The sequence below is a fragment of the Heptranchias perlo genome, chromosome 2 (assembly GCF_035084215.1).
Source record: "Heptranchias perlo isolate sHepPer1 chromosome 2, sHepPer1.hap1, whole genome shotgun sequence".
NCBI classification, from domain to species: Eukaryota; Metazoa; Chordata; class Chondrichthyes; order Hexanchiformes; family Hexanchidae; genus Heptranchias; species Heptranchias perlo.
This window is the reverse complement of record NC_090326.1, coordinates 116,983,209-117,009,750: the sequence shown is the minus strand read 5'-3', so window position 1 is coordinate 117,009,750 and position 26,542 is coordinate 116,983,209. Positions and strand designations below refer to the sequence as shown.

The window sequence follows — 26,542 nt, the reverse complement described above, 5'->3', positions numbered from 1 at the left end:
ACAGGGGGTAAAGGGATTTTCTGTAAGTGCATGTTTCTGTGGGATTTTCACTACACCCATAGAGATAACACAATTGAGTACACCAGGAAACGGCCTCTCAGATTTTCTGAGAAACTCGGTGACCATATTGTTATAGTACCCAATTGTGTGTTTACTAGAGCACAGAAACTACAAGATAAATAGAATCAAAGGAGATGGGGAAAAGGTTAGCAAGAAACTTGAGAACAAAAAGAAAGAAGAAAAGCAATGCCAGAATAAGTTGTGTGTTATAAATATTTGTCTCTGTGCACACAAGTGAGAACATAAAGACAAGTATACAAAGAGGTTCACTGGAAAATTCTGAATGTGCTATTAAACAGACATTCATGTGGCACAATGAAACTTTCTAACCTAATATGTGAGTTTAACATAACTGAAACAAAACTCATTTTTCCCAGTATAGAAGCCCAGCTTTTGCACAGGTGGCAAGTCAAACTGAATCAAAAGCAGATCATTTACTGTAGGATGCACTCAAAAGTTCTACACCAGATGGTATTGTTGCTATAAAATAGACTGAAATACAGATATAGTTATATAACGATATATATAATATATATCACTATATAACAGGCTATATTATTATTATATTAACTTTTGTTTGTCTTGCTCCATTATTACACCAGCACTGGAGACTTTCAGAACACTTGCACCAAGTGGGTAAATATTAAAAATTAGATGCAGTTGGTTGTTTCACTCCATAAGACATAAGCTTTGGAATTGAATCATTAGTGGACATTTTTTTTAACCTTAGTCTCAGGATGTCGAACAATCAGTGAGGCATGAAGTCCATTTCGAGCCAAGTCAATAGCTCGGCACCAACCCCTGTGATACAGCATCTCAAACTCCAGAAGAACAGCTGCCATCTTGTTATAGTTTTTGATAACTTTTTTCATTTCAGGGGTCTATCAAGATGAAAAAATGCAAAAAATAAGTATTGCCATAAAAATTTAAATTTAAAAAATCATACTGTTCAATTTTTCTTATCCAGTCACATAAAGTTCTATTACACTTTTTATAACAAACAATTAAAGACATATAAAATTACCTTCAAAATTTCAACATTGTTTTTCAGAAACTTCATGGGAATATCTATTTTTCTGAATAGCTGTCGGGCCCACATAATCTTCCCAGACACCTGACAACCAGAAGATATCTCATAGTTATTAATACTTTAATAGGATGAGTATACTGTGTTGTTTTACAATGCTAATTGTATGCTCAAAATATCCCTTTTAGAAAAAGTGGAAAATTCTCTAGTTTGGAATCTGTGAGAAATACTGAAGAATATCCACAAAAATTGTCTTTGAGTAGATTAATGAAGATTTTATTTCAAAGATCTTTAAGTAGAAGTGGGACTGCCATATAAAAACAGTTTTCATCAGAACAGAGAAATTTTAATTAAAAAGTAAGCTTACAGGTGGAACATTACGCGGTATAGGTGGACTTTCTCTTTGTTTCTGGTAGGTCTTGCGCACAAGGTCTAAATCTCGTCCAAATCGCTGCAAGACCACCAGGTACTTGTCTGTAAGGTCCAGTTGTGCCCCAGCAATGCGCTCAAACTTTCCCAGTAAATCTAACATGCGTTCTGTCTGAAAAGATACCAGGAAACAGTGAAGGCAATAGGTTTGTTTCAGTGGTATTTTTGAATGTTTTTGTTTAATGTTACTTACAGTTAAGGATTGCTCAAACCAGGAATCCATAAAAATCTGCAATGACTGATAAAGCCCTTCCATCTGGCATTTAAATTCCAGGTAATCATTGTCAAACTGAAAAAGAACATCTAGAAATTAAATTAAACCTGGAAGCTAACAAAAATCTTTAAAGAAAATATACACTAGATTAATCAAAACAGTAGTGCTATAGGGTATTCTCTTACTAGAGGAAGGGCCTGAGCAATTCATCAAAGCTGCAATTCAATTCAAGAAAGATTATATTCCATCACAAATCTGGACACTGGACAAGTGCAGTACACCTGAATTGCACTGCACCTGTTCAGACCAAGGTATTCCCGAATTTGATGGGTCTGGTCATCAACTTGACCCAGTTGTACCCCTGGTTCAGGTCTGCCTCCTGGCAAGGCCATACGCCATGAATTGGCACCCCCAGGAGTAAAATCCACTAAAACCAGCCCCACAGTGTCTTGATCACTGGGGAGGGAATATAAGAATGTAGAGGAAAATACCAATGCAGTCCATCATTCCCGTCCCAAACTTCTAAAGATGTCATACTATCCTATACCCACTTGGAAATATATCGCTCTTCCTTCATCGTCACTGGGTCAAAATCCTGGAACTCCCTACCTAACAGCACTGTGGGAGAACCTTCACCACACGGACTGCAGCAGTTTAAGAAAGCGGCTCACCACCACCTTCTCAAGGGCAATTAGGGATGGGTAATAAATGCTGGCCTTGCCAGTGACGCCCACATCCCATGAATGAATAAAAAAAAGTTGCTTCTTCTGCCAAAAATTCATCCAACTCCCTCTTGAATTTCCAAACATTAAGAACCTCCAGTGTCTCCTCAGGCAGTTTGTTCCATACTTTTCACCCTCTTTGTGAAGTAGTTAAAATCAGAACTGTCTACACAACTTCCCTCTTCTGAACTTGGAGGGAAGGAGAACAATCAGAATGGCCAACTATCACTTTTAATACAATTATGTCACATGCCACAGTGCTGTAGGTAATTCATGACAAAATGTGTCATCACCTTTGTGTTTGCCCACAGAAAAAAATGTTGCCCAGAACCTTTTGTTGTGTTCACCAAACACTTTTCAATAAAGAGAAAAGTAAAATAAATCTATATGATCTGTAAGAACGTTTGAATGTTGTACCTCTTGTTTTCTGTGGTCCAGTACATCATAAGTCTTTGATTTTGTGCTGGTGATAATTGTCTGATAACGTAAGTAAATTTTGTCAAATCCCTCCATTTTAATATTCTGGAGATCTGAAAGGTTTTCCATAATGTTTATCACATCTGCAATCTTCTCCAGACGCTTGCAAAAAGTGTCAAACTTGCCAAATATATAGTTTTCACTAAAAAATTAAATATTGATTATAATTATTTTGCAGTACATATTAAAACATTGAAATTAAAACATACACAGAGAAATTTTCCTTTTGACAGGAACAAGGTGCTTAAGTTTACACATGTATGCTCCTGGTGATCTAGTTTACATAAACTCCTTCAGCCACTATATATCTCTGCTCTCTAGAAGTCCTTCCCGCCACATCTCTTTTTTGTTATTTCTGGCTTTCAAAAGCCTCTTAAAGAATCTACTTTTTTATTGTACTTTCATTGCCCCACAACTTTCTTTCTCCTTTCACTCTCCTGCGATGAGTACTATAGAAATGTAAGTAATTGTTGTACTTCTCTCTCCCCCCCGCACACCCCCCCCATCATAAATTCACAAATAATACCTACATATTCTTTTTCCCTGTTACTTTATGGCTGTCCTGCTATATGCTGAAAGTAAATACTCTTGTCATAGACACAAGTCCAGCAGAACACATGCATAGTAAAGGATACTCCACGGAAGGGTCACAAAACACCTATCACCAGGTTCATTTTCAGAACATTATGGAGCATTGAACTGATGTTAGGAGTTGACATGGGATTGCCAGCCCGCAAATTCCACACTGAACCTGCTGAGTTTCAGTATAAAGTCAATCCTGACCAGAAATAACACCTACAAATTCTGTGGCAATGCCACACCATTGGGAGTGTGATAAAGCAGTACTTCCGTCCACCACTTAACTTTTGTCGTGAACCTGTCTCAGATTCCTCGGAAATCCTCCGAATCCTCGGAATGGGGTCATTTAAATTATAGGCATCTTGCCACACTGAGAGGGGCAAGAAGAGAGTTTTCATGTCAATGTTTAAAAAGTTCCCAACTTTTCCATTATATTTCCTCTCACAACATATGCCCCCTGTTATAAGGCAATTAATCCTTCAGGGGTTGACTGCCATTTGAACTTTGGGCCCTATTTTAGGCCAGAACAGAACCCACACCTGCTCTGGGCAATCAGGGGCACATCTGATGGGAATGCCCCCAGCTATACCCCTAAAGTGCTGTCATACGTAAGTGCACTGTGCAGGAGTAATGCCCACCACAGCACACAAATTACTGGTTATATTTCTATGGGGAGAATACCCAGTACATCTAGGTTCCACTCTGTTTTCCAATTTAGATTGTACAGTTTCTCTCCTAACCGTGGATTGCTGCCCAGCAAGCAGTCATTTTACACTTTTTCAGAACTTTACAAGGCTTATCTCAAGAAGTGAACTGGAAATGATTGGCTGTGATACACAGACCCACAATTCTGTATTACAAACTCAAATATTTAACACAGTTAAAATAGGCTGGGATAGATGCCACTTCCTGACCAAGGACCATACTTTAAAATTTGTGTCCATAAAGAGCTGACATCAAGGCTCAAAGACGCAAATACCTGGAGCATTCCTTTAGCTCGGCTGATGTCATTACGGTTTCACCAGATCAACAACTGATACTATTTTGATCACTGCCACAGTAGTGTTTTACAAAAAAACTTAACATTTCCTGTCTTAGAAAGATTAAAAATGATCAAGGACTGCTAAAATAAATAGCATTTCAATCTGCGTTACCTAATTGGAGGAAAATTTTCAAAACAACTCTCGGTGCACAAATATATTTAATACTTTTGCAGTCAGTGATTCAGACAGATGGACAGTGGCAGCTTAGGGGTAGAAATTCTGCTTCTACACGCCCCATGCACAGCAGGAACGCATTGCACAAAATCGCCCACTCCCAGCCCAGGGTTTTACTGTCCATTTATTTTACTGAATAGAAAATTACAGGCTGGGGGTGCACAATTTTCCCATTATACTTGCTAGAAATTGATTTTTTACCTCTTAGCTGCAAGTCGTTTAAAGACTGAAAACTGAAATATTTCTGTGCTAGATAGAAGACCCAATTTAATTGGACGAAGGGAACCATATATAATTTCTGAATCTTATATAAACACCATCCAAGAACTTGGACTAGAGATGTCTGCCGTGTGCTATATAGTATATGCTAAAGGCGCTTATAAACAAAAATATATAGGGGCCCATAATGTTGTGGTTGGCGCCCGTTGTATTGATGTGCATTGAGCATCAGTTCCCCATATTATTGGGGGCGGAGACCTGAGTCCTACATACACACCATGTACTCAGTGCATCTCAATGTAGCTGCCAACGCGTAATATCCTGGGAACCTGCACACAAAAAAGTGTACAAGGCTCATTAAGGTCCTTATATTTATTTAAATTAGAGTGCCACCTCATAATGCAACTGGGGTACCTGAGCGGCAATCCAGATGCTAAGTGCCCATTTTGAACATTTGCTTCAGGAAAGACCAATGTCAGGGGGCGCTGGATATGTTGCTACTGTGTGGCCCTGTCCCCAATATAGGGCCATTCTTGTTTTCAGCCTTCAACAACCAAATCAATCAAGCAGACTTAAATCCCGAGGACCAACCCAAAAATAAAATGGTAGCACATTGAAAGGTAGCCAGTAGCCCCTCACTGACTGCTGGCAGCTGATGCTCTGTGGCCCACCTGGTGCTCCCAGAACATCATCTGCCAGGAATGTTATTAAAATATTAAAATGAGCTGACTCCACATTATGGGGCAGCAGTCCTGTCACTGAATAGCACAACTAGAATTGCATTATCTGCCCATAGGGGGTTCAGAAACAGAACCATTTGCACTGGGCTGTTCATGGTCAGTTGAAAGTAATTGACACATTTTAAGTTTAGAAGCATTTTGCAATACTTTTAAAAATGTAATCACGTTTTCATAGAGGCGCAAAAGGAAGGATCAAATGTGTAACTGCCAAAATGTTCTGCTATTACTGGCACTGATGCTTCCTCTAGGGCAAATGTTTCCATTTAGAGTGAGCAGCCAAAAATGATATTCCTCCCTGCTGACATTAATAATGAGTAGAAATGAGATGACTGTGCTGGTAGCCACAATAAAGCCTGCTCCTATAAAGGCATTAAGCACACTGAGCAGTACGTGCCCAGTCATCCTGGTTCCTATATTTTCCATTGATTTTTTTTTTCCCTCTGATTTTCTCTCCTTTCTTCTTTTTCCCAGAAGACAGCAGGGTAGAATTTCAACTAATGGAAATGAAAATTGGGCAATTTCTATAATGGGCGATCCACAACTCCAATTTTAAGTCTGGGATGGCAAGTTGAAAAATCTACCCCGGTGATTCATGCTAGGGCACACTCCCAAAGGTGTCAGCAGTCCTCCAGTACCTCACCCACAAGTAGCCATTGTTCATGTATGAGCCTAGACATTGGAGTCTCAAAATTCTGAGGGTCTTGGGGTGGAAAAACGTAATTGAAAGGGAAGGTATCGCAGGAAAGCAGGAGCAGCTCCAAGGAAATCTGAGCAGGTGAAACTAGCCAGTTTTGCCATGTCCCCTCCCCTTTTTCTACCCATCAGAAATTCCACCAGGAGTGGAAGTGGATGCATAAGACTCTCGCCCATATGAGGGCAGGATTTCTAACATGTACTTCCTGTAATTTGCGCTTCAGCAATGTTGGACACAAAAGGCCGTTTTCAAAAAAAGCAATAAATATTTGCATTTCAGTTTAATTTAGGCTCTTTTTTTTAACCTTTTTAATCTTTTGACCGTATCAGTTCAGGGAGTTTCCTTGTGATTTGCAACAGCTTCTGCTGGTAAGAATTGGAATTTCTCTTGCCCTCTGGGAACTAGAGGACAAGGAGAATTTCCAAAGGATTCATCAGAGAGGTCTACCTATACCTGAGGCGGGTGGCACAGATCCACCATTACGAATGTAGGTTTATCAACAGACCCTGCCACAGTTCCTTGGGTATGTCAGAGGAGATGTTCCTTTGACAACTATGCTTGACAAAGGAAGCCGTTTTGCAAATTGGGATTGTGCCTTTGAGGTGCCATCTTATTGTACCAGAAGAAAAGTGGTCCTGGAAGGCTGGAAGTTAAACCAGTATATGCAGTGATTGACATGTGCACAATCTGCACATGAGCCAGTCTGTCAGTAAGTGACCGTGTTACAATGAATTGAGGTGTTGTGGCCTTGGAAGATGAGTGTGGTAAAGTTTTCAATTGCACCTCACACCTCCCTGAGGTGTAGGTATACTTGAGAATCAAAGGACAAGCTTTAAGGTTGTGTGGGTGTTTGGCATGGATGAGGAGTACATGTGGAACAGGCAACGCTTCGTGGAAAGCCATCTTTGGGCATCTACAGGAAAAATGGCACTGTTGGGTACTGTTCCCTTCCAGATTCCTGTGCTGTCTTCTTCTGCATTTATTGCCAAGTGCTGCAGGTTGTATACATAGTGTTGAGCCTGTTTACCACCCGCTACCAGGAATGATGTAATGGTGTTTCCTGTGGCAGGTAATTTGAAGTGTAAAATTGGGCACCCACCTTATGCATGACCATTTAGCTATCCATGAAACTGGCAGGGTCAAGTGGGTTGCCACTCCTTTACTTCCCCACAGAATCTGTTTTGTATCTCCACATTGGGTTTCCTTTCACTTCATTTATGCCTGCTATCATGGGAATCTATAGGTTACCATTAGATACCTGGGCCCCGATATTAGCGGGATGGCAGCGGGGGCGGGGGGGGTGGTGATTGGACATGTAGGTATCCCGCCCAATAAAATCTGTCTGTTCCACACGCAATAGCGGGTCAATTGGAGCCACTTAACGTGGCTTCTGGGTTTCCGTCCGAAAGCTGCGCAGCGGGCGGACTGCACACCCGCATCACAGGCTGTCAGCTGGAGGAGCTCTATTTAAAGGGGCAGTCCTCCAATGGCTGCTCCTGGAGCAAACACCGACACACCACAATGGAGCAGCAAAGGGGGAAGGCTGCTCCTAGATTTAGTGATGCCTCACTCCAGGTGCAACTGGATGGGGTGAGGAGAAGGAGGGATGTGTTTGACCCAGCCGATGGGAGGAAGTGCCCTGCCTCTGCCACCAAGAAGGCCTGGCTTGAGGAGGCAGAGGAGGTCACCAGCAGCAGCAACATTTCCCGCACCTGGATCCAGTGCAGGAAGCGCTTCAAAGACCTAACTAGGTCAGCCAAAGTGAGTACACTTACTGATTGTCCTACATACCGTCTTCCACATCACCACCCCCACCCCCCAACTCATTCTGCACTGCCAACACTACCCCATCACATCACTCCTCACACCCACTGAAATCTCATCCTCAACTTAGCTGCACTTCCTCAGCACTTTCTCACCTCCCCATTACTCACCCCACCATGACCGGTCAACCCAATCCTCGTACAATGTCATGGCTCTGATTCATACTCACCCTCTGATGCATCTCGCACTGTCAGCCTCACTCAAACCAATGCATTCATCAGTTGGCCACCATCACTCACTCACGCCTCTCGACTTTCTCCCCTTACAGGAGAAGAGAGCCCAGAATGCACAGGAGAGGGCAAGGACCGGAGGGGGGCCGCAACAGGCAGTCGTCCTCACGGACGTGGAGCAAGAGGCGCTGGAGCTGAGCCACGCTTTTGAGTGTCTGTCCGTCGGGGACGCCGGGACTGGCACCAGACAAACACCTGGTGACAACTTTAACATTCAACACACACAATACGAATTGATGTTAACATGCCTTGAAATCTTCAGCACTTCAGTAGGCTCATCGCAACATGACACATCTGTGCTCATGCTTAACATTGCCTTCTGTTCGCTTACAGAACCTTCAGCGACCGCTGTAACGGCAGAGGGCGATTCCTCAGAGGATCTGCCGGCCTCTGAGGGTGCACCATCACATCTGAGCGAGCCATCCACCAGCGCAGATACACACACCTCGGTGGGTCCCGGTCCGCAGTTAGTTGGGGTCGCACAAAGTGAGTTACCACACACCTGTAAGCATGAGCAGACACTGGTGGCAGGGGCAGCTGTGCAGAGTCCACGTCGGTGGGAGCACTCCTCTCCAGGCTCTGCTCAGCTGGACACAGATGCTGAATCCTGGGGGTCATCCTTTAAAAGGAGAATGATCAAGGGACAGCAGCACATTTGCGAGGTGCTAGAACAGGTGCCACGCACACTCTCCACAATCCTGCATGAGTGGAATGGTGGCACAGGTACAGGAGGGAATCGCTGAGATACTGTCACAGGGACATGATGGCATCTCTGAGATAGTGTCGTGGGTAAGTGTGGGAATGTCTGCGATGGAGGGAAGGCTAGCCTCCATGGAGCTTTAAGCACAGCTGACGAATGAGTCCATTCAGGCCCTGACAACGGCCGTTCAGACTCGGGGTGAACAACGTTCTGCCACCTTAAACAGGCAGGCAGATACATTAGCATTGGCCTTACAAGGCTTCGCACATGTCCTCCAAACTGTTGTCCAGCAGAGTGGTAGGAGTGATGTGGGCCTGGCCCAGGGGAGGGATGATGGGGAAAGGGGACATGGAAGTGGGTCGCCACTCAAAGCATAGAAACATAGAAAATAGGAACAAGAGTAGGCCATTCGGCCCTTCGGGCCTGCTCTGCCATTCAAAATGATCATGGCTGATTGTCTAACTCAGTACCCTGTTCCCGCTTTTTCCCCATATCCCTTGATCCCTTTAGCATTAAGAAATATATCCATCTCCTTCTTGAATACATCTAATGACTTGGCCTCCATTGCCTTCTGTGGTAGAGAATTCCACAGGTTCACCACCCTCTGAGTGAAGAAATTTCTCCTCATCTCGATTCTAAATGGCATAACCCGTATCCTGAGACTGTGACCCCTGGTTCTGGACTCCCCAGCCATCGGGAACATCCTCCCTGCATCTAGTCTGTCTAATCCTGTTAGAATTTTATATGTTTCGATGAGATCATCTCTCATTCTTCTAAACTCTAGTGAATATAGGCCTAGTCAACCCAATCTCTCCTCATACGTCAGTCCTGCCATCCCAGGAATCAGTCTGGTAAACCTTCATTGCACTCCCTCCATGGCAAGGACATCCTTCCTCAGATAAGGAGACCAAAACTGCACATAATACTCCAGATGTGGTCTCACCAAGGCCCTGTATAACTGCAGTAAGACATCCCTGCTCCTCTACTCAAATCCTTCTGCAATGAAGGCCAACATACTATTTGCCTTCCTAACTGCTTGCTGCACCTGAACGCTCACTTTCAGCGACTGGTGTACAAGGACACCCAGGTCTCGTTGCACCTCCCCTTTTCCCAATCTATCACCATTCAGATAACAATCTGCCTTTCTGTTTTTACAACCAAAGTGGATAACCTCACATTTATCCACGTTATACTGCATCTACCATGTTCTTGCCCACTCACCCAACTTGTCTAAATCACATTGGAGCCTCTTTGCATCCTCCTCACAGCTCACATTCCACCCCAGCTTTGTGTCGTCTGCAAGATTGAAAATGTCACATTTAGTTCCCTCATCCAAATCATTGATATATATTGTGAATAGCTGGGGCCCAAGCACTGATCCCTGCGGTACCCCACTAGTCACTGCCTGCCACCCGGAAAAAGACCCGTTTATTCCTACTCTCTGTTTCCTGTCTGTCAACAAATTCTCAATCCATGCCAGTATATTCCCCCCAATCCCATGTGCTCTAATTTTGCACACTAACCTCCTGTGTGGGACCTTATCAAAAGCCTTCTGAAAATCCAAATACACCACATCCACTGGTTCTCCCCTATCTATTCTACTAGTTACATCCTCAAAAAACTCCAGTAGATTTGTTAAGCATGATTTCCCTTTCATAAACCCATGCTGACTTTGTCCAATCCCGTTAATGCCGTCCAAGTGTTCTGTTATCACATCCTTTATAATAGACTCTAGCATTTTCCCCATTACTGATGTTAGGCTAACTGGTCTGTAATTCCCTGTTTTTTCTCTCCCTCCTTTTTTAAATAGTCGGGTTACATTTGCCACCCTCCAATCTGTAGGAACTGTTCCAGAGACTATAGAATTTTGGAAGATGATCATCAATGCATCCACTATTTCCAGGGCCACTTCCTTTAGTACTCTGTGATGTAGATTATCAGGCCCTGGGGATTTGTCAGCCTTTAGCCCCATTAATTTCCCTAGCACTATTTTTTTACTAATACTGGTTTCCATCAGTTCCTCTCTCTCACTAGACCCTTGGTTCCCTAACATTTCTGGAAGGTTATTTGTGTCCTCCTTTGTGAAGACAGAACCAAAGTATGTGTTTAATTGTTCTGCCATTTCTTTGTTCCCCGTTATAATTTCCGCATTTCTGACTGTAAGGGACCTACATTTGTCTGCACTAATCTTTTTCTCTTAACATATTTATAGAAGCTTTTACAGTCAGTTTTTATGTTCCCTGCTAGTTTACTCTCATACTCTATTTTTCCCCTCTTAATCAATCTCTTTGTCCTCCTTTGCTGAATTCTGAACTGCTCCCAATCCTCAGGCTTGCCACTTTTTCTGCCAATTTTATATGTCTCCTCTTTGGATCTAATACTATCCCTAATTTCTTTTGTAAGCCACAGTTGAGCCACCTTTCCTGTTTTATTTTTGCGCCAGACAGGAATGAATAATTGTTGTAATTCCTGCATACGTTCTTTAAATATTAGCCATTGCCTATCCACCGTCATCCCTTTTAGTAAAGTTCCCCAATCTATCATTGCCAACTCGCAACTCATACTTCCGTCATTTCCTTTATTTAGATTCAGGACCTTAGTTTCGGGTTCAACTACTTCACTCTCCATCTTAATGAGGAATTCTATCATGTTATGGTCGCTCTTCCCTAAGGGACCCCGCACAACAAGATTGTTAATTAATCCTTTCTCATTGCACAATACCCAATCTAGGATCGCCTGTTCTCTAGTTAGTTCCTCTACGTATTGGTCTATAAAACCATCATGTACACACTCCAGGGGGTGCACCACATAGGAGTAGTCGGAAGCGAAAGGCAAAGGTTTTGTAAGCACGAAGGGGATGCACAAGGGTGTTTGACGGTTGGTCATGTTTTTTATTTATATTTGCTTTTTGTTAAACTCACATTAAATATTATTATTGTCACCACTACTGCCACGTCTTGGCCATGCTTGACAGACTTCTGTAATAAGGCCCTTTCATGAGGATCACCATGAACGCCTACACTTGATGCTACCCATTGGGTCACTTTACAGTGGGTGTATGTGTAGTTGCAGCACTGTTTTGTGGAGGGGGGGGGGCGCTGGTGTGGGTGCTGCTCTTTCCAGGTGGTGTGAGGACTGGAGTCTTCACACTGTCTGATGTTAGGAGAACCATTCACATATCAGTGACTCCCTGGCCTCACAAGCAGCCAGGTGAGCCGCTGTTCTGCCCATGGGTTGCTCCTCCTCCTCCTCCTCCTCCACCTCCTCCTCCTCCTCCTCAATGTGGGTGGCAGATGTGGATGGGACTTCCTCAAGCGGCACCCCTCTTTGTTGTGCTATGTTGTGCATGGCACAACACATGACTATAATGCATCCCACTCTGTCTGGTGCGTATTGGAGCGCTCCCCCAGAACAATAAAGGCACCTGATGTGCATCTTGAGCAGCCCTATAACATGCTCAATTGTAGATCTGGTAGCAATGTGGCTGTCGTTATATCGATGCTGTTGCTCGGTGGTGGGGTTCCTCAGAGGTGTCATGAGTCATGTGTGCAGGGGGTATCCCTTGTCCCCAAGGAGCCAGCCCTTACGGGTGTTCAGTGCATGGAAGAGGTGCGGGATATTGGACTCCCGGAGGATGAAGGAATCGTGGCAGCTGCCAGGGTATCTGGCATACACATGATGGAATCTCTTACGGTGGTCACAAGTGAGCTATGTGTTGATGGAGTGATAGCCCTTCCTGTTAATGAACAGTTCTGGCTCGTGTGGAGGTGCTTGTATTGCTATATGGGTGCAATCGATTACGCCCTGCACCTGTGGGAAGCCAGCCACAGCGTGGAATCCCACTGCCCTCTCTGTCTGGCTGAGGTCATCCATGGGGAAGTTGACGTAGTGCGAGGTCCTGCGAAACAAGCCATCGGTGACATGCCTTATGCACTTGTGCGCAGACGACTGAGACACCCCGGCAATGTCCCTGGTGGCACCCTCGACTGATCCAGAGGTGAAGAAGTTGAGGGCAGTGGTGACTTTGACAGCGACAGTTAAGGAGATGTTGCTCGGCCCAGCTGGGAGCAGCTCGGCATGAAGGAGGCTGCAGATGTCTGCAACTACCTGGCGACTGAGTCTGAGCCTCCGTATGCACTGCTCCTCAGAGAGGTCCAGGAAGCTGAGCCTCGGTCTGTAGACCCTGTTGCGAGGGTAGTGCCTCCTGCGACGTCGCTCTCTCTGTTGTTGCCCTCCGTGCTCTTGTGCAGGTGCCTGTGGCGGAGGTGGGCGCTGTGCCTGGCGAGGCTGATGATGTTGCATGTCCGCGGATGTAGTGGTGAATGCAGCCATGACGCCGCCCCATCCTGATGGTGTCAGTTTGAGGGGGTCCACAAAGTAGTTAAATATGTTTGCACAGCAGAGTTTTGGGTGGAAAATAAGAATTTTGAGTGAAAACACAAAGGTCTTGCAGCCAAAACTTTGTCTGAAGTTTTGGCTACTCGCCTTTAAACAGCCACCCAACCTCAAACAGACCATCGTTCGCAGCAAATTACCTAGCTTTCAAGAGAACAGCGTCCACGACACCACACAACCCTGCCACGGTAACCTCTGCAAGACATGCCAGATCATCGACACAGATACCACCATCACACGAGAGGACACCACCCACCAGGTGCATGGTTCATACTCCTGTGACTCGGCCAACGTTGTCTACCTCATACGTTGCAGGAAAGGATGCCCCAGAGCATGGTACATTGGCGAGACCATGCAGACGCTGCGACAACGGATGAACGGACACCGCGCAACAATCGCCAAACAGGAGGGTTCCCTCCCAGTCGGGGAACACTTCAGCAGTCATGGACATTCATCCACCGACCTTCGGGTAAGCGTACTCCAAGGCGGCCTTCGAGACACACGACAACGCAAAATCGTCGAGCAGAAATTGATAGCCAAGTTCCGCACCCATGAGGACGGCCTCAACCGGGATCTTGGGTTCATGTCACGCTACACGTTACCCCACCAGTGAACAAATGTTATCTATTTTTAATATAATGGGTCATTTGCTGGCTTTCTCTGCCTTCCGGATGTTTCTGCCTCTCTCTGTTTTTTTTCCTGTTTGTTTTTTTGTTGAATGTGTATTCGGGGGTTCTGCAGGTGACACCTCTCTGTCTGAACACGGTGATTGCCTTGGCAACGGGCAGTTGCAGGGGCAGTCTGTAAACACCATGTATTGTTCTGTGATGTATAAATGCGTAGACTTCAAGGAGCTCCTGAACATTTACCTGACGAAGGAGGAAGCCTCCGAAAGCTTGTGAATTTAAAATAAAATTGCTGGACTATAACTTGGTGTTGTAAAATTGTTTACAATTTGTCTGAAGTGACAGAGTGCCCTGCTGCAATAAATGACGTTTTCTCCCCACCTGTCAAATAATCATTTGCATCTCCCACTGGCTGCTGAGTGAAATACGTCTGTTGCAACAGGGAGTATTTCCCACAGCATGGGAAACACGTTGGGGATCCTTCAAAATCGCACCCCTGCCAAAATGTCTAGTCAATCAAGTAGTTCAAGTACCTCAACTATTGGACAAACTATGCAAATTATCATCCCGCCATCTTTAATTGCCGGTGGGACTCCCGCATTCGTGTCACTATTGAACCCAGAGGTCAGCGGGTTGGAGCCGGGGCATTTTAACGATTTTCGGAACCCCCCCGCCCCTTCTCAGATCCTCTTTTCTTTAAGGATCTTCTCTGCTCTGATGAACTCTTGTAAATGCTTCATTTACAGTTGGCTATCCAGTGATTTTGAAGATAATATCTGAATGCTTTTCATATTAAAATAAACATTTGTTAAATATTCTACTCATTAAAAAAAAGAGGGAAGAAAGCACAAAAATCTGCACAACAAAACCTACGAAAAATAATCCTACACAAAATATCTCTTCCACTTTAAAAGCTCCTTTGCACAGGCAGATTTCTTTCACAGCTATTCCATGTGGGTGGACTGCCAACACTGTGATCCCATTATAAAGGGCAGAGGATCATGAAAAAAATAATTCAAATGCAATTTAACTGAATTTGAATATGTTAATTTACACGCTCAGTGTGAATGTAATGGAGAGCAAATGAAATTGGAATTTGGGCCATTTCTTGGCCCTTGCCTGCCCAAATCGTAATGATTCCATCTGGCAAAAAAAAATAAAAAGCCTTCAATATGCAGGATGGGGTAATCTTAAAACTATATAATTACACCAAAGGCAACTGGCAGTTTGTTTCATTTACTGGGGAGGAAGGAGGAAAATGTCAAATGAAAACCAGCCCGAGAACAAATGAAAGCAACTACTTCATCCTGATCAGCCCTCCCCATTCCCCCCTTTCTTTGTACAGCAGCAATGCTAGCTTGCTATCGTTGCTGTTACCAGGGACTGCAAAACAACTCAGATACAATAGCAGCACCAGGAGGGCAAATTGTTTTGGATTTGCACTTGCAGAGTCTGAACAAAGCAACATTTGTCCAAAAGATTTTTCCTTATAGTTATTGCTGTTGCAAATGTTATACTACTTTCATTATAGGACTACTAACTGTAAATGATACAATAATGTGTAAATATAACAAATTACATAAGAGAATGGGAGGAAAAAAGACAGGGTTAGCAAGTGTTAGAAATTCAACTATATTGGTAAGTATGGATATGCAACAATCCTTTAATGGGTTTGTCATGTTCATGAGGGAGGAGAACACTGGGGCATATCAGGGCTATGTTGCTTAGTTAAGTTTATCTACTGATGCATAGTGGGTAACTATGGTCTCCTGGAGTTTCCTTGATTGCCTTCTGAATATTGGGCAGAAATATCTCAGAGCTTTTCCTGAAACTCATGGGGCTCGATTTTAGGGTCGGGTTTCCGGCGGGTTTCCAGCGGGGGGGCCCCGAAAATCCCGATCTCCGATCACGTGACCGGATTCGGACGAAATCCCGGCCACTTCCGGGTACCGCGCTGACGTGCGGGGCTGCGCGCGCAAGCCCCGCTGGTGGGAATCCCGCAGGCAATTAAAGCCAGCGGGGTTCCACTTGAGAGCACTTAACTTGCTCGTTGTGGTCAGTTAATGAGCTGAAGCAGCTGTCAAAAGAGGAAGTGTGGGATTTTACGGTCAAAGCAGTCAGTTTCCCACACTGGGGGAAACAGGACCCTTCAAACCAGGCGTGTTGCAGCCAGCAGCCTGTGCCAGGTGCCAAGGTGCGCTCCAGGGGGGAGCGCCCTCACCCACGCAGGAGGCCACCGCGTCACATAGGGCAACCCCTGCCCTCCACCAACCCCCGCCAAGCCAGAGGACAGACCGACACGAAACCGCAGCCCCAGTCCGAGGACCCACCCACCTACCCTGCACAACCCCTCACACCAACACCTGCCAGATGGGTGGTGCGTTGACATCGTCGGAGGACGAACAGGATGACCAGCCCCAGCAGCCTCACAGTCCACGCCGTCCGCCTCGGAGAGGTGGGGCCCCCCAACACGGTGCTGCGGCACACCCACCTGCACAGCAGGAGGGAGGGCAACCGCAGAGAGAGATGCGTCGCAGGAGGCACTACCCTCCGCACAGGGTGTACAGAGCGAGGCTCAGCTTCATGGACCTCTCCGAGGAGCAGTGCATACGGAGGCTCAGAGTCAATCGCCAGGTAGTCGCCGACATCTGCAGCCTCCTTAACGACGAGCTGCTCCCTGATGGACCAAGCAGCATCTTCTTACCTGTCGCCGTCAAAGTCACCACTGCCCTCAACTTCTTCGCATCTGGTTCCTTCCAGGGTGCCACCGGGGACATCACCGGGGTCTGTCAGTCCTCTGCACACAAGTGCATAAGGCAGGTCACCGATGGGTTGTTCCGCAGGGCCTCCCACTACATCAACTTCGCCATGGACGAGCGCAGCCAGATGGAGAGGGCGGTTGGATTCCATGCCATGGCCGGCTTCCCACGGGTGCAGGGTGTAATCGACTGCACCCACATCGCAATACGGGCACCTCCGCATGAGCCAGGGCTGTTCATCAACAGGAAGGGGTATCACTCCATGAACGCCCAGCTCATCTGTGACCACCGCCAGAGATTCCTACACGTGTGCGCCAGATACCCCGGCAGCTGCCACGATGCCTTCGTCCTCAGGGAGTCCGCCGTCCCGCCCATCCTGCAGGCACCCAACGCCGGCAACGGCTGGCTCCTCGGCGACAAGGGGTATCCCCTCCACACGTGGCTCATGACACCTCTGAGGAACCCCATCACCGAGCCGGAGCGTCGGTACAATGACAGCCACACTGCTACCAGGTCTACAATTGAGCAGACCATAGGGCTTCTCAAGATGCGCTTCAGGTGCCTTGATCGTTCTGGGGGAGCGCTCCAATACACACCATTCAGAGTGGGACGAATCATAGTTGTCTGCTGTGCCCTGCACAACATGGCCCAACAGAGAGGGGTGCCGCTGGAGGAGGCCCCATCCACACCCGCCACCCACATTGAGGAAGGCGAGGGCGAGGAGGAGGAGGAGGAGGAGGAGGAGGAGGAGGAGGCGGAGGAGGAGGAGGAGGACGCGCCCGAGGATGTTGGACGACCCATGCGCCGAGCCGCGACTCACCGGGATGGTCGCCGGGCCAGGGACGCACTCATACGTCAACGGTTCTCCTAGAGTCAGACACTGCGAGGCGCTCGCATCTCCTCACCTGCACATGCGAGCGGCCATACCAGCCCCCTCCACTGAAGAGTGCTGCCAGTAATCCTGCACCCACAGCAGTGTGCCCAATGGGTGGCAGCAGGTGTTCGCCGTCATGATGGCCTCCACGGAACGCAACTACTGCACAAGCCGCGGAAGAATGGACGAGAGGTGGCAGGAGTGGTGAGAATAGACTATTTAATATGTGGAATGTGACATCATTTAAGAAACAAAGTACAAAATAATAAACACCCTGGTGTATTCCCTTTGTGATTATAAGGCCTTTGGAATTCTTCTCCGGGAACCCCTACGTGGTGCTACCCCTGTGGCTCCAGCAGAGGTAGTGGCAGGTTGCTCGTCTTCTTGCCTTGACCGGGTAGATGCTTTTGGCGGACGGCCCCTGGGTTTCGGTGCCCGTGAGGGCACCTCCACAGACTGCTCCTCCTGCACCGGGGCAGGGGCAGACTCGGCCACCTGGAGAGGAGGCACCATTGCGGGTGCTGGTTGAGAGGTGGGCGACGGGTGGGACGTGGGGACGCCTTGAGAGGCGTCCCCGCTTCCATGTCCCCGGTCACCATCATCCCTCTCTTGGCCTCGGCCCACATCACCCCTTCCACCCTGCTGGACGGCAGTTTGGATGGCATGTGTGAGGCCTTGCAAGGCCACCCCTAGTGTATCCCTCAGCCTGTTGGTGGCGTCGGAATGTTGCTCACCCTGAATCCGTACAGACGTTGTGAGGGCCTGCAAGGACTCGAAGTGGAGCTGTGCGTGACGCTCGAGGGAGGCCAGCCTGTCCTCCACCGCAGACAGTCCCGCACCTACCCGCGACACTGTGTCGCCGGTACCCTCCTGTGCCTGCGCCACCAATGCCCACATGCAGGAGGTGGACTCCTCCATCGCCTGCGCTATTGTGGACAATGCGCGCGGCACCTCTGCCAGCACCTCAGCAATTAGCTGGTGGCCCTCGACGACTCTCCTTTTCTCTGGTGGCCCCCTGGGTTCAGCATCTGGGTCCGGCTGAGCAGAGCCTGGAGATGAGTGCTCCCTCCGTCGCGGACCCTCCGCGGCTGCCCCTGCCACCAGGGTCTGCTCATGCTCACTCGTGCGCAGTGACTCACCAAGTGCTACCCCAACTAGTTGGCGAGGGGGACCCACCGAGGTGCGTGTCTCTGCGCTGGTGGATGGTTGGCTCTGATGTGACGATGCACCCTCAGAGACCGCCATGTCCTCTGAGGAATCGCCCTCCATGCTCGCTTGATCCAAAGACGCACCTGCAAGAGAACAGAGGGCACTTTGAGGCATGTGGACCAACTTGACAGTGCGCCTGATGGCAGGTGATGATACGGTCACTCGCGATCATGGGTGTTGAGTGTCAGCTTTCCCTTACCGCTCATTTCGGCAGCGACACACTCGCCATCGGCCACCGACAGGCAATGTCGCGTGCGGGCGAGGTCGAGCGCCTCCACCTCTGCGTCGGTGAGCTCCACCACTTGCGGCGGCCCACCTCCGGTGCGTGCCCTTTCGCGGTTGTTCTTGCTCCTCTTCTCCTGTGAAGGCAAAACACAGATGTGTGAGTGGGTGCGTCTTGCATCGTGAGACGCATCGAGCATCGGTGTGGTTGGGTTGAGCGTGGCGCGGAACGGATGGGAGGAAGTGTGGGCCACGTGCCCATCCCATTGCATGGGGATTGGGGTGTGTGGTAGTGTTCGGGTGGGGTCAGGGACGGTGGGTACTTGCGTGCACGGCGAGGATGGTGAATGAGTGGCTGTGAGGATTGCTGATGGAGCGCAGTGGTGGCTGTGCAGGAGGGGGTTGTGATCTGCTTGGCGTGATGGTGGGGACGGGATGTGGGAGGGTGCGTTGGTGTACTCACCTTGCCAGACCTAGTCAGGTCATTGAAGCGCTTGCGGCACTGCTCCCAAGTCCTTGGGGTGTTGCCCCTGCTGCTCACCTCCGCCGCCACCTCTGCCCATGCCTTCCTGGTTGCGGCGGCAGGGAACTTGCGCCCATCCTCAGGGAAGAGTGTTTCCCTCCTCCTCCTCACGCCCTCCAGCATCAGCTGCAGTGCCAGATCTGAAAAACGGGGCGCAGCCTTTCCCCTTGGTTGAGCCATTCTCCCAGACCTCTTGCTTGCAGCAGGAGGGGCTTTGGGAGACTGCCCCTTTAACTGGAGCTCCTACATCGCGTCGACGGTACTGCGCATGCGCAGCCGGCCGGCACGCAGCTGGGGAGCGCAGAACCCGGAAGCAGGCCTTAATGGGTCCAATTATCCCGCGATCGCGTGGGGGACGCGAACAATTACCCGTCCGCGTTTTCGACGCTCCCGGAGGACCACCCGCTGGGAACCCGCAGGCCTGCTAAATTCGAGCCCATGGAATCATAGAATGATACAGCACAGAAGGAGGCCATTCGGTCCATCGTGCCTGTGCTGGCTCTTTGAAGGAGCTATCCAATTAGTCCCACTCCTCTGATCTTTCCCTATAGCCCTGCAAATTTTCCCCCTTCGAGTATTTATCCAACTCCTTTTTGAAAGCCATGACTGAATCTGCTTCCACCACCTTTCAGGCAGCGCATTCCAGATCATAACTACTCGTTCCGTAAAAAAGTTTTTCCTCATGTCGCCTTTGGTTCTTTTGCCAATCACCTTAAATCCGTGTCCTCTGGTTTGCAAACCTTCCACCAATGGAAACAGTTTTGCCTTATTTATCTAAATCCTTCATGATTTTGAACACTTCTATCAAATCTGCTCTCAACCTTCTCTGCTCTAAGGAGAACAATCCCAGATTCTTCAGTCTATCCACGTAACTGAAGTCCCTCATCCCTGGAACCATTCTAGTAAATCTTTTCTGCACCCTCTCTAAGGCCTTCACATCCTTCCTAAAGTGTAGTGTCCAGAATTGGACATAATACTCCAGCTGTGGCTGATCCAGTGATTTATAAAGGTTCAACATAACTTCCTTGCTTTTGTACTCGATGCCTCCATTTATAAAGCCCAGATACCCATTTGCTTTTTGAACAGCTTTCTCAATCTGTCGTGCTACCTTCAAAGATTTGTGCACATATACCACCCCAGGTCTCTCTGTTCCTGCACCCCCTTTAAAATTGTACCATTTAGTTTATATTGCCTCTCCTCATTGTTTCTGCCAAAAGGTATCACTTCGCACTTCTCTGCGTTAAATTCCATCCTCCATGTGTCCGCCCATTCCACCAGCCTGTCTATGTCCTCTTGAAGTCTATTACTATCTTCCTCACTGTTTACTACACTTCCAAGTTTTGTGTCATCTGCAAACTTTGAAATTATGCCCTGTATACCCAAGTCCAAGTCATTAATATGTATTAAAAAGAGCAGTGGTCCCAACACCGACCCCTGGGAAACACCGCTGCATACTTCCCTGCAGTCTGAAAAATAACCATTCACCCTACTCTCTGCTTTCTGTCTATTAGCCAATTTCGTATCCACGCAGCTACTGTCCCTTTAGTCCCAATTTTGGCTTCAATTTTGCTAACAAGTCTATTTCGTGGCACTTTATCAAATTCCTTTTGAAAGTCCATATACACATCAACCATACTACCCTTATCAACCCTCTCCGTTACTTCATCAAAGAACTCAGCCAAGTTAGTCAAACACGATTTGCCTATAACAAATCCATGCAGGCTTTCATTTATTAACCCATATTTTTCAAGCGCCAATTAATTTTGTCCTGGATTATTTCTCTAAAAGTTTCCCCACCACCAATGTTAGGCTGACTGGCCTATAATTGCCAGGTTTATCCCTCTCCGCTTGTTTGAACAGGGGTGTAACATTTGCAATCCTCCAGTCCTCTGGCTCCACTCCCATATCTAAGGAGAATTGGAAGATTGTGGCCAGAGCCTCTGTAATTTCCACCCTTACTTCCCTCAGCAATCTAGGATGCATCCCATTCGGACCGGGTGACATTTCTACTTTGAGTGTTGCCAACTTTTTAAGCACCTCCTCTTTATCTATTTTTATCCTATCCCATTTCTCTACGTCCTCCTCCTTTACTGTGACATTGGCAGCATCCTCGTCTTTAGTAAAGACAGATGCATAGTACTCATTTAGTACCTCAGCCATGCCCTCTGTCTCCACAAGATGATCTCCTTTTTGGTACCTAATCAGCCCTACCCTTCCTTTGACTACCCTTTTACTATTTATATGTATATAAAATACTTTTGGGTTCCCATTTATGTTACCAGCCAATTTATTCCCATACACTCCCTTTGCCCCTCTTATTTCCTATTTCAGTTCTCCACTGTACTTTTTGTATTCAACTTGGTTCTCTAGTGAATTATGAACCTGACATTCATCATTCATCATGTTTCATTTTAATCTCTATATCTTTAGTCATCCAGAGAGCTCTAGCTTTGGATGCCCTTCCTTTCCCCCTCATTAGAATGTATCTAGTTTGCACCCGAACTGTCTCCTTAGTTTTTTTTGCCACCACTTGAATTTTAAGATCAGTAGCAGCAGGGGTGGGCAAGGCACTGGTTGCAATGTCTCATGGATAGTGAACACATTGGTGGGCTTTTCTTGCTCATCATTTCATAAGTTCATAACCTTTAGACTGCTGACAAGTCAATAGAAATAGACATCCACCTGTGCCAAATAAACTCAAACGTTACATGAAGCCCCACAGTACAAGTGACTCAATGATTGCAAATACGAGGCACTAATCAACATTTTTTTCCTCTGAGACCTGCACATGGTTATTTCTGTAGACTGAGGGACAAAATGCATAACCTTATATTTTAGCTCAATCTGCCCAGCAGTTCTTTTTTGTGTAATGAGACCAAGTGCTTCTTTTGTTTCTCATTGTTGTGTGTAAGAATTTTTATACATTGTTGAAACAAACTTAATGGTTTTCAGCATTTGCTTTTATTAAAGACAGACAGCATGCGTGTAATTCATTTAATATGAAGCACCTCTTTGCTGTGCCTTTATGAACTAGTATCGCACTTCCTTTCGCCATTCCTAACAGACTTTTGGAAGGAATAGGTATGGATGGCCTATTCATGACTGTCCCTAATGTGTCTGCATGCATGTCAAAGCATCCTTTATTTTATCTTGGACTATGGTCCTTAATAGGCATTTCAGAGGGATACCATGCTCGGTGCCTGACTGTTGAGATCTGCCCTGAAGATGACATTGATGCTATACACTCTTTAATGACAATTACACAGTACACAGCTCTTGCTGCACAACATTGCCCAACTGAGAGATAGGGCTCGATATTAGGAGGGAGGCAGGTTGGCAGCGGGGGGTCGACTGGGCGCATGGCTAAACCACCCAGTGAATTCGGGGTGCTCCACATGCGATCGCAGCCTAATTGAAGCCACTTACCTTGGCTTCCGGGTTTCGCGCTGGAAAGCTGCACAGCGGGCGGACGGCGCACCCACATCATAGGCTGTCAGCTGGAGGAGCCCCATTTAAAGGGGCAGTCCTCCACTGACTGATGCTACAGAAAGGAGCCAAAATTACAGCATGGAGCAGCCCAGGGGGAAGGCTGCTTCCAGGTTTAATGATGCCTCACTCCAGGCCCTACTGGATGGGGTGAGGAGGAGGGGAAGGACAGAGATCTTCTCCCCAGCGGACAGGAGGAAGTGGCCTGCCTCTGCTACCATGAAGGCCTGGCTCAAGGTGGCAGAGGAGGTCACCAGCACCACCAACATATCACGCACCTGCATACAGTGCAGGAGGCGCTTCAATGACCTAAGTAGGTCAGCCGAAGTGAGTACACTTATTCATTCCTCTACACTCTGTCTGCCACATCACCGCCCCCACCCCACATCTCCTTCTGCACTGCCAACACTACTCTATCACATCACTCCTCAACCCACTCAAAGCTCATCCTCATCGTACCTGCACTTACTCACCTCGCCAGTACCCATCCCACCACTACCACTCAACCCAATCCTCATACAATCTCATGGCTCCGTCTCATACTCACCCTCTCATGCATCTCTTTCACGGTCAGCCTCACTCAACCTGCCACTACCTGTGCTGCAGCCACAGGGCATGCATCACATATGTGCAGTAGGAAGCGTAAGGCAAACTTGTCATGAGCATGAAGGGGACGCACAGGGTGTTTGAGGGTTTGTCGTGGTTTTTAATTATATTTGATTTCTGATCAACTCACATTACATATTATGTTGTCACCACTACTGCCACGTCTTTGCAAATCTTGTCTGGTTTGTGCAATAATGCCCTTTCCTGAGGATCACTATGAAGACCCACAACTGATGCCACCCATTGTGTCACTGCAGAGTGGGTGTAGGTGTATTTGTGGGGCTCTTTTGTGCAGACGACTGAAAGACGTCGGCGATGTCCCCGGAGAAGTTGTTGAGGGCATCCACCCGTAGAATCCACCAATATTAACAGATCAACTTGTATTGTCTCATCAGTTCACACTTGGGAAGGATCCTCCATTTCAACATAAATAAATAAATATTTTATTTAAATTTATGGTTGGGATCACGAAGCAGGATCAATAGCAATGCTGTACCCTAGAGCAAAATTCACCTCTTCTTCACTCACCACCTGACCCCTTCCTGACCTCATTACATTCACTAACATCCTCCTAAATGTGCATTTATGAAGTGCCTGCTTCATGTAATTTGCAGGACACAGAGTCCTAAGGTATGTACAATGGTTGTGCAGCATGGTTCCTCCTCTTGGATTTGTGGCCTTCCTGTAAAATAAAAAGATGTCACAGGATGAGCACATGGGTATTGTAATGCATATTGTTATAATGACAGTACATGCTATGTTTTAAAACAGTGCACAAACACTGCTTTTAATATGATGAAAGTGAAAATCATTCCTACGTTGAAGCTTCATGATTATGATTACACAAACCAGGAGTGTTGTCACTATAAACTTCAGCTTCCTCCAAGCCCTGTATGATCACCACAACATTCATAATGGAGGAGAAATGTTATTTGTTATATGCCAAAATTGTCTTCTTCTACAAAGAACAATATGAGTTGTTGAAGTTGCAACTTTGAAGAGAGAAGCAAAAGCTGCACAACATGCTCATATTGCCAAGTGTAGTGCAATGAAGTGCAAAATAGCTTAGCATCTGAAGATGGAAAAACAAGATAGAATTTTTTTAATAATAAGCAGTCCGATCTATGCATGAATAGATAGTGAACAATCTTTCTCAGCTGTTAGTAAGCATACTTGCATTTACTAGCCTGTTGTAACAGTTCAGAAATATCCTCATTATCTCCATTTTATACTTCACTTCCAGAAGGTTCATGCTGAGTTTGGGTTAATATTCTTCTGTGAAACTATTAGTACAGATACCCATAAATAACAATGTAAAAACAACAACAGTCATATCCACATCTAGCAGTGTGAAATAATTGACAGTGATTCTTTTTGCTTACCTTTGCACTTTTCTTCAAATCAAACTCCTTCCCCTCATCTCTCAAAGTTCCGCAAAGTGGAAACGACATTGGTCTCACACGTGATTTCCTCCCATACTTGCTACATCGTCTGCTTAATAGTGGGTTGTCCTTCCGATCCGAAAAGAACACATCTGCATTCATTCATGCTATTCATAATAATCTGAAAGGCCTCATCAGCAAGCAGGCCTTTGTGCTCCTCCCTCCTTCCATTATATTGCACACTCCACAGCTGGATTAATGTACTGAGCATTATTTATACTGCTTAAATGCTCATTAAGGAGGTTAAACGGTGATTTATCACTATTAGAAAGCAGCATATCACATCCTCAGGATATCTCAAAACATTTCATGACCAATGAATTACTTTTGAAGTGCAGTCACTGGGCAAATACATTTTGCCCACAGCAAGTTCCTACAAACAGTAAATGAAATGAGTGACCAGTTAATCCATTGTTTTTGGTGGTGGTAGAGGGCACTTGTAGAACTTCCTGCTCTTCTTTGAATAATATCATGCATTTTTTACATCCATTGGAACCACTAGAGCAGGCAGATAGGACTTTGTTTTAACATCTCATCTGAAAGATGGCATTCCCTAAGTGCTACGCTGAAGCAAGAACTTACCAACTAAGCTAAGCTGACACATTGGTTGTAATTGATCCTCGCTGTAAGAATGCATTGTGAGTAAACCTGTGTGACTCCACCAATGTGCTATAAAAGGAGAAAACGTAACTCTTATTTAACAGTATGCTAAGAGCAAAAGTCCCCAATGTGCTTTCAATCAAGTTCTGCCAAAAATATGTAAAAATGCTATTTTAAATATAGAAACCTAGAAAATAGAAGCAGTAGATCATTCGGCTATTCGAGCCTGCTCCGCCATTCAATATGATCATGGCTGATCCTCTATTTCAATACCATATTCCCGCTCTCTCCCCATACCCCTTGATGCCTTTTGTGTCTAGAAATCTATCTAGCTCCTTCTTAAATATATTCAGTAATATTCTTTGCAGTGGAGGCATTTTCATTGCAGTGGAGGCATTTTCATTTTTGTGCATACTGAGGTGCAGTATTTTCAAACTAAGCTCTTCACATAAATCCCAGTGTTGAAACAAATCACCTACACTGGTTTTAAGTTTTCTAAAGTGGTCTGCAAAGTAAAAGTAAATGGAACTACAGGGACCTCCCCACTGTCTCCTAGGACAACTGTTTGTTGATAGGTGAAAACCGCAAGGCTGGAGGTACGCAGTTAGTAATTGCTATTCTCATTGATGAGAGCAAGGCTCAGAGATTCAGTTTATAATACTAGGTCT

At 46.3% G+C, this 26,542-nt stretch overlaps 1 protein-coding gene across 1 annotated transcript in view; it reads right to left on the bottom strand.

Moving 5' to 3' along the window:
- Positions 1–26,542, bottom strand: part of dnah5l (dynein, axonemal, heavy chain 5 like) — a 352,990-nt gene that overhangs the window by 272,090 nt on the left and 54,358 nt on the right. The window contains exons 15-19 of the mRNA XM_068006271.1: positions 2,870–3,071; positions 1,710–1,805; positions 1,455–1,628; positions 1,085–1,174; positions 786–941 (exon numbers count right to left, since the gene is read on the bottom strand). Of these exons, the coding sequence (XP_067862372.1) occupies positions 786–941; positions 1,085–1,174; positions 1,455–1,628; positions 1,710–1,805; positions 2,870–3,071 (718 nt within the window). The remainder of the gene's footprint in view (positions 1–785; positions 942–1,084; positions 1,175–1,454; positions 1,629–1,709; positions 1,806–2,869; positions 3,072–26,542) is intronic.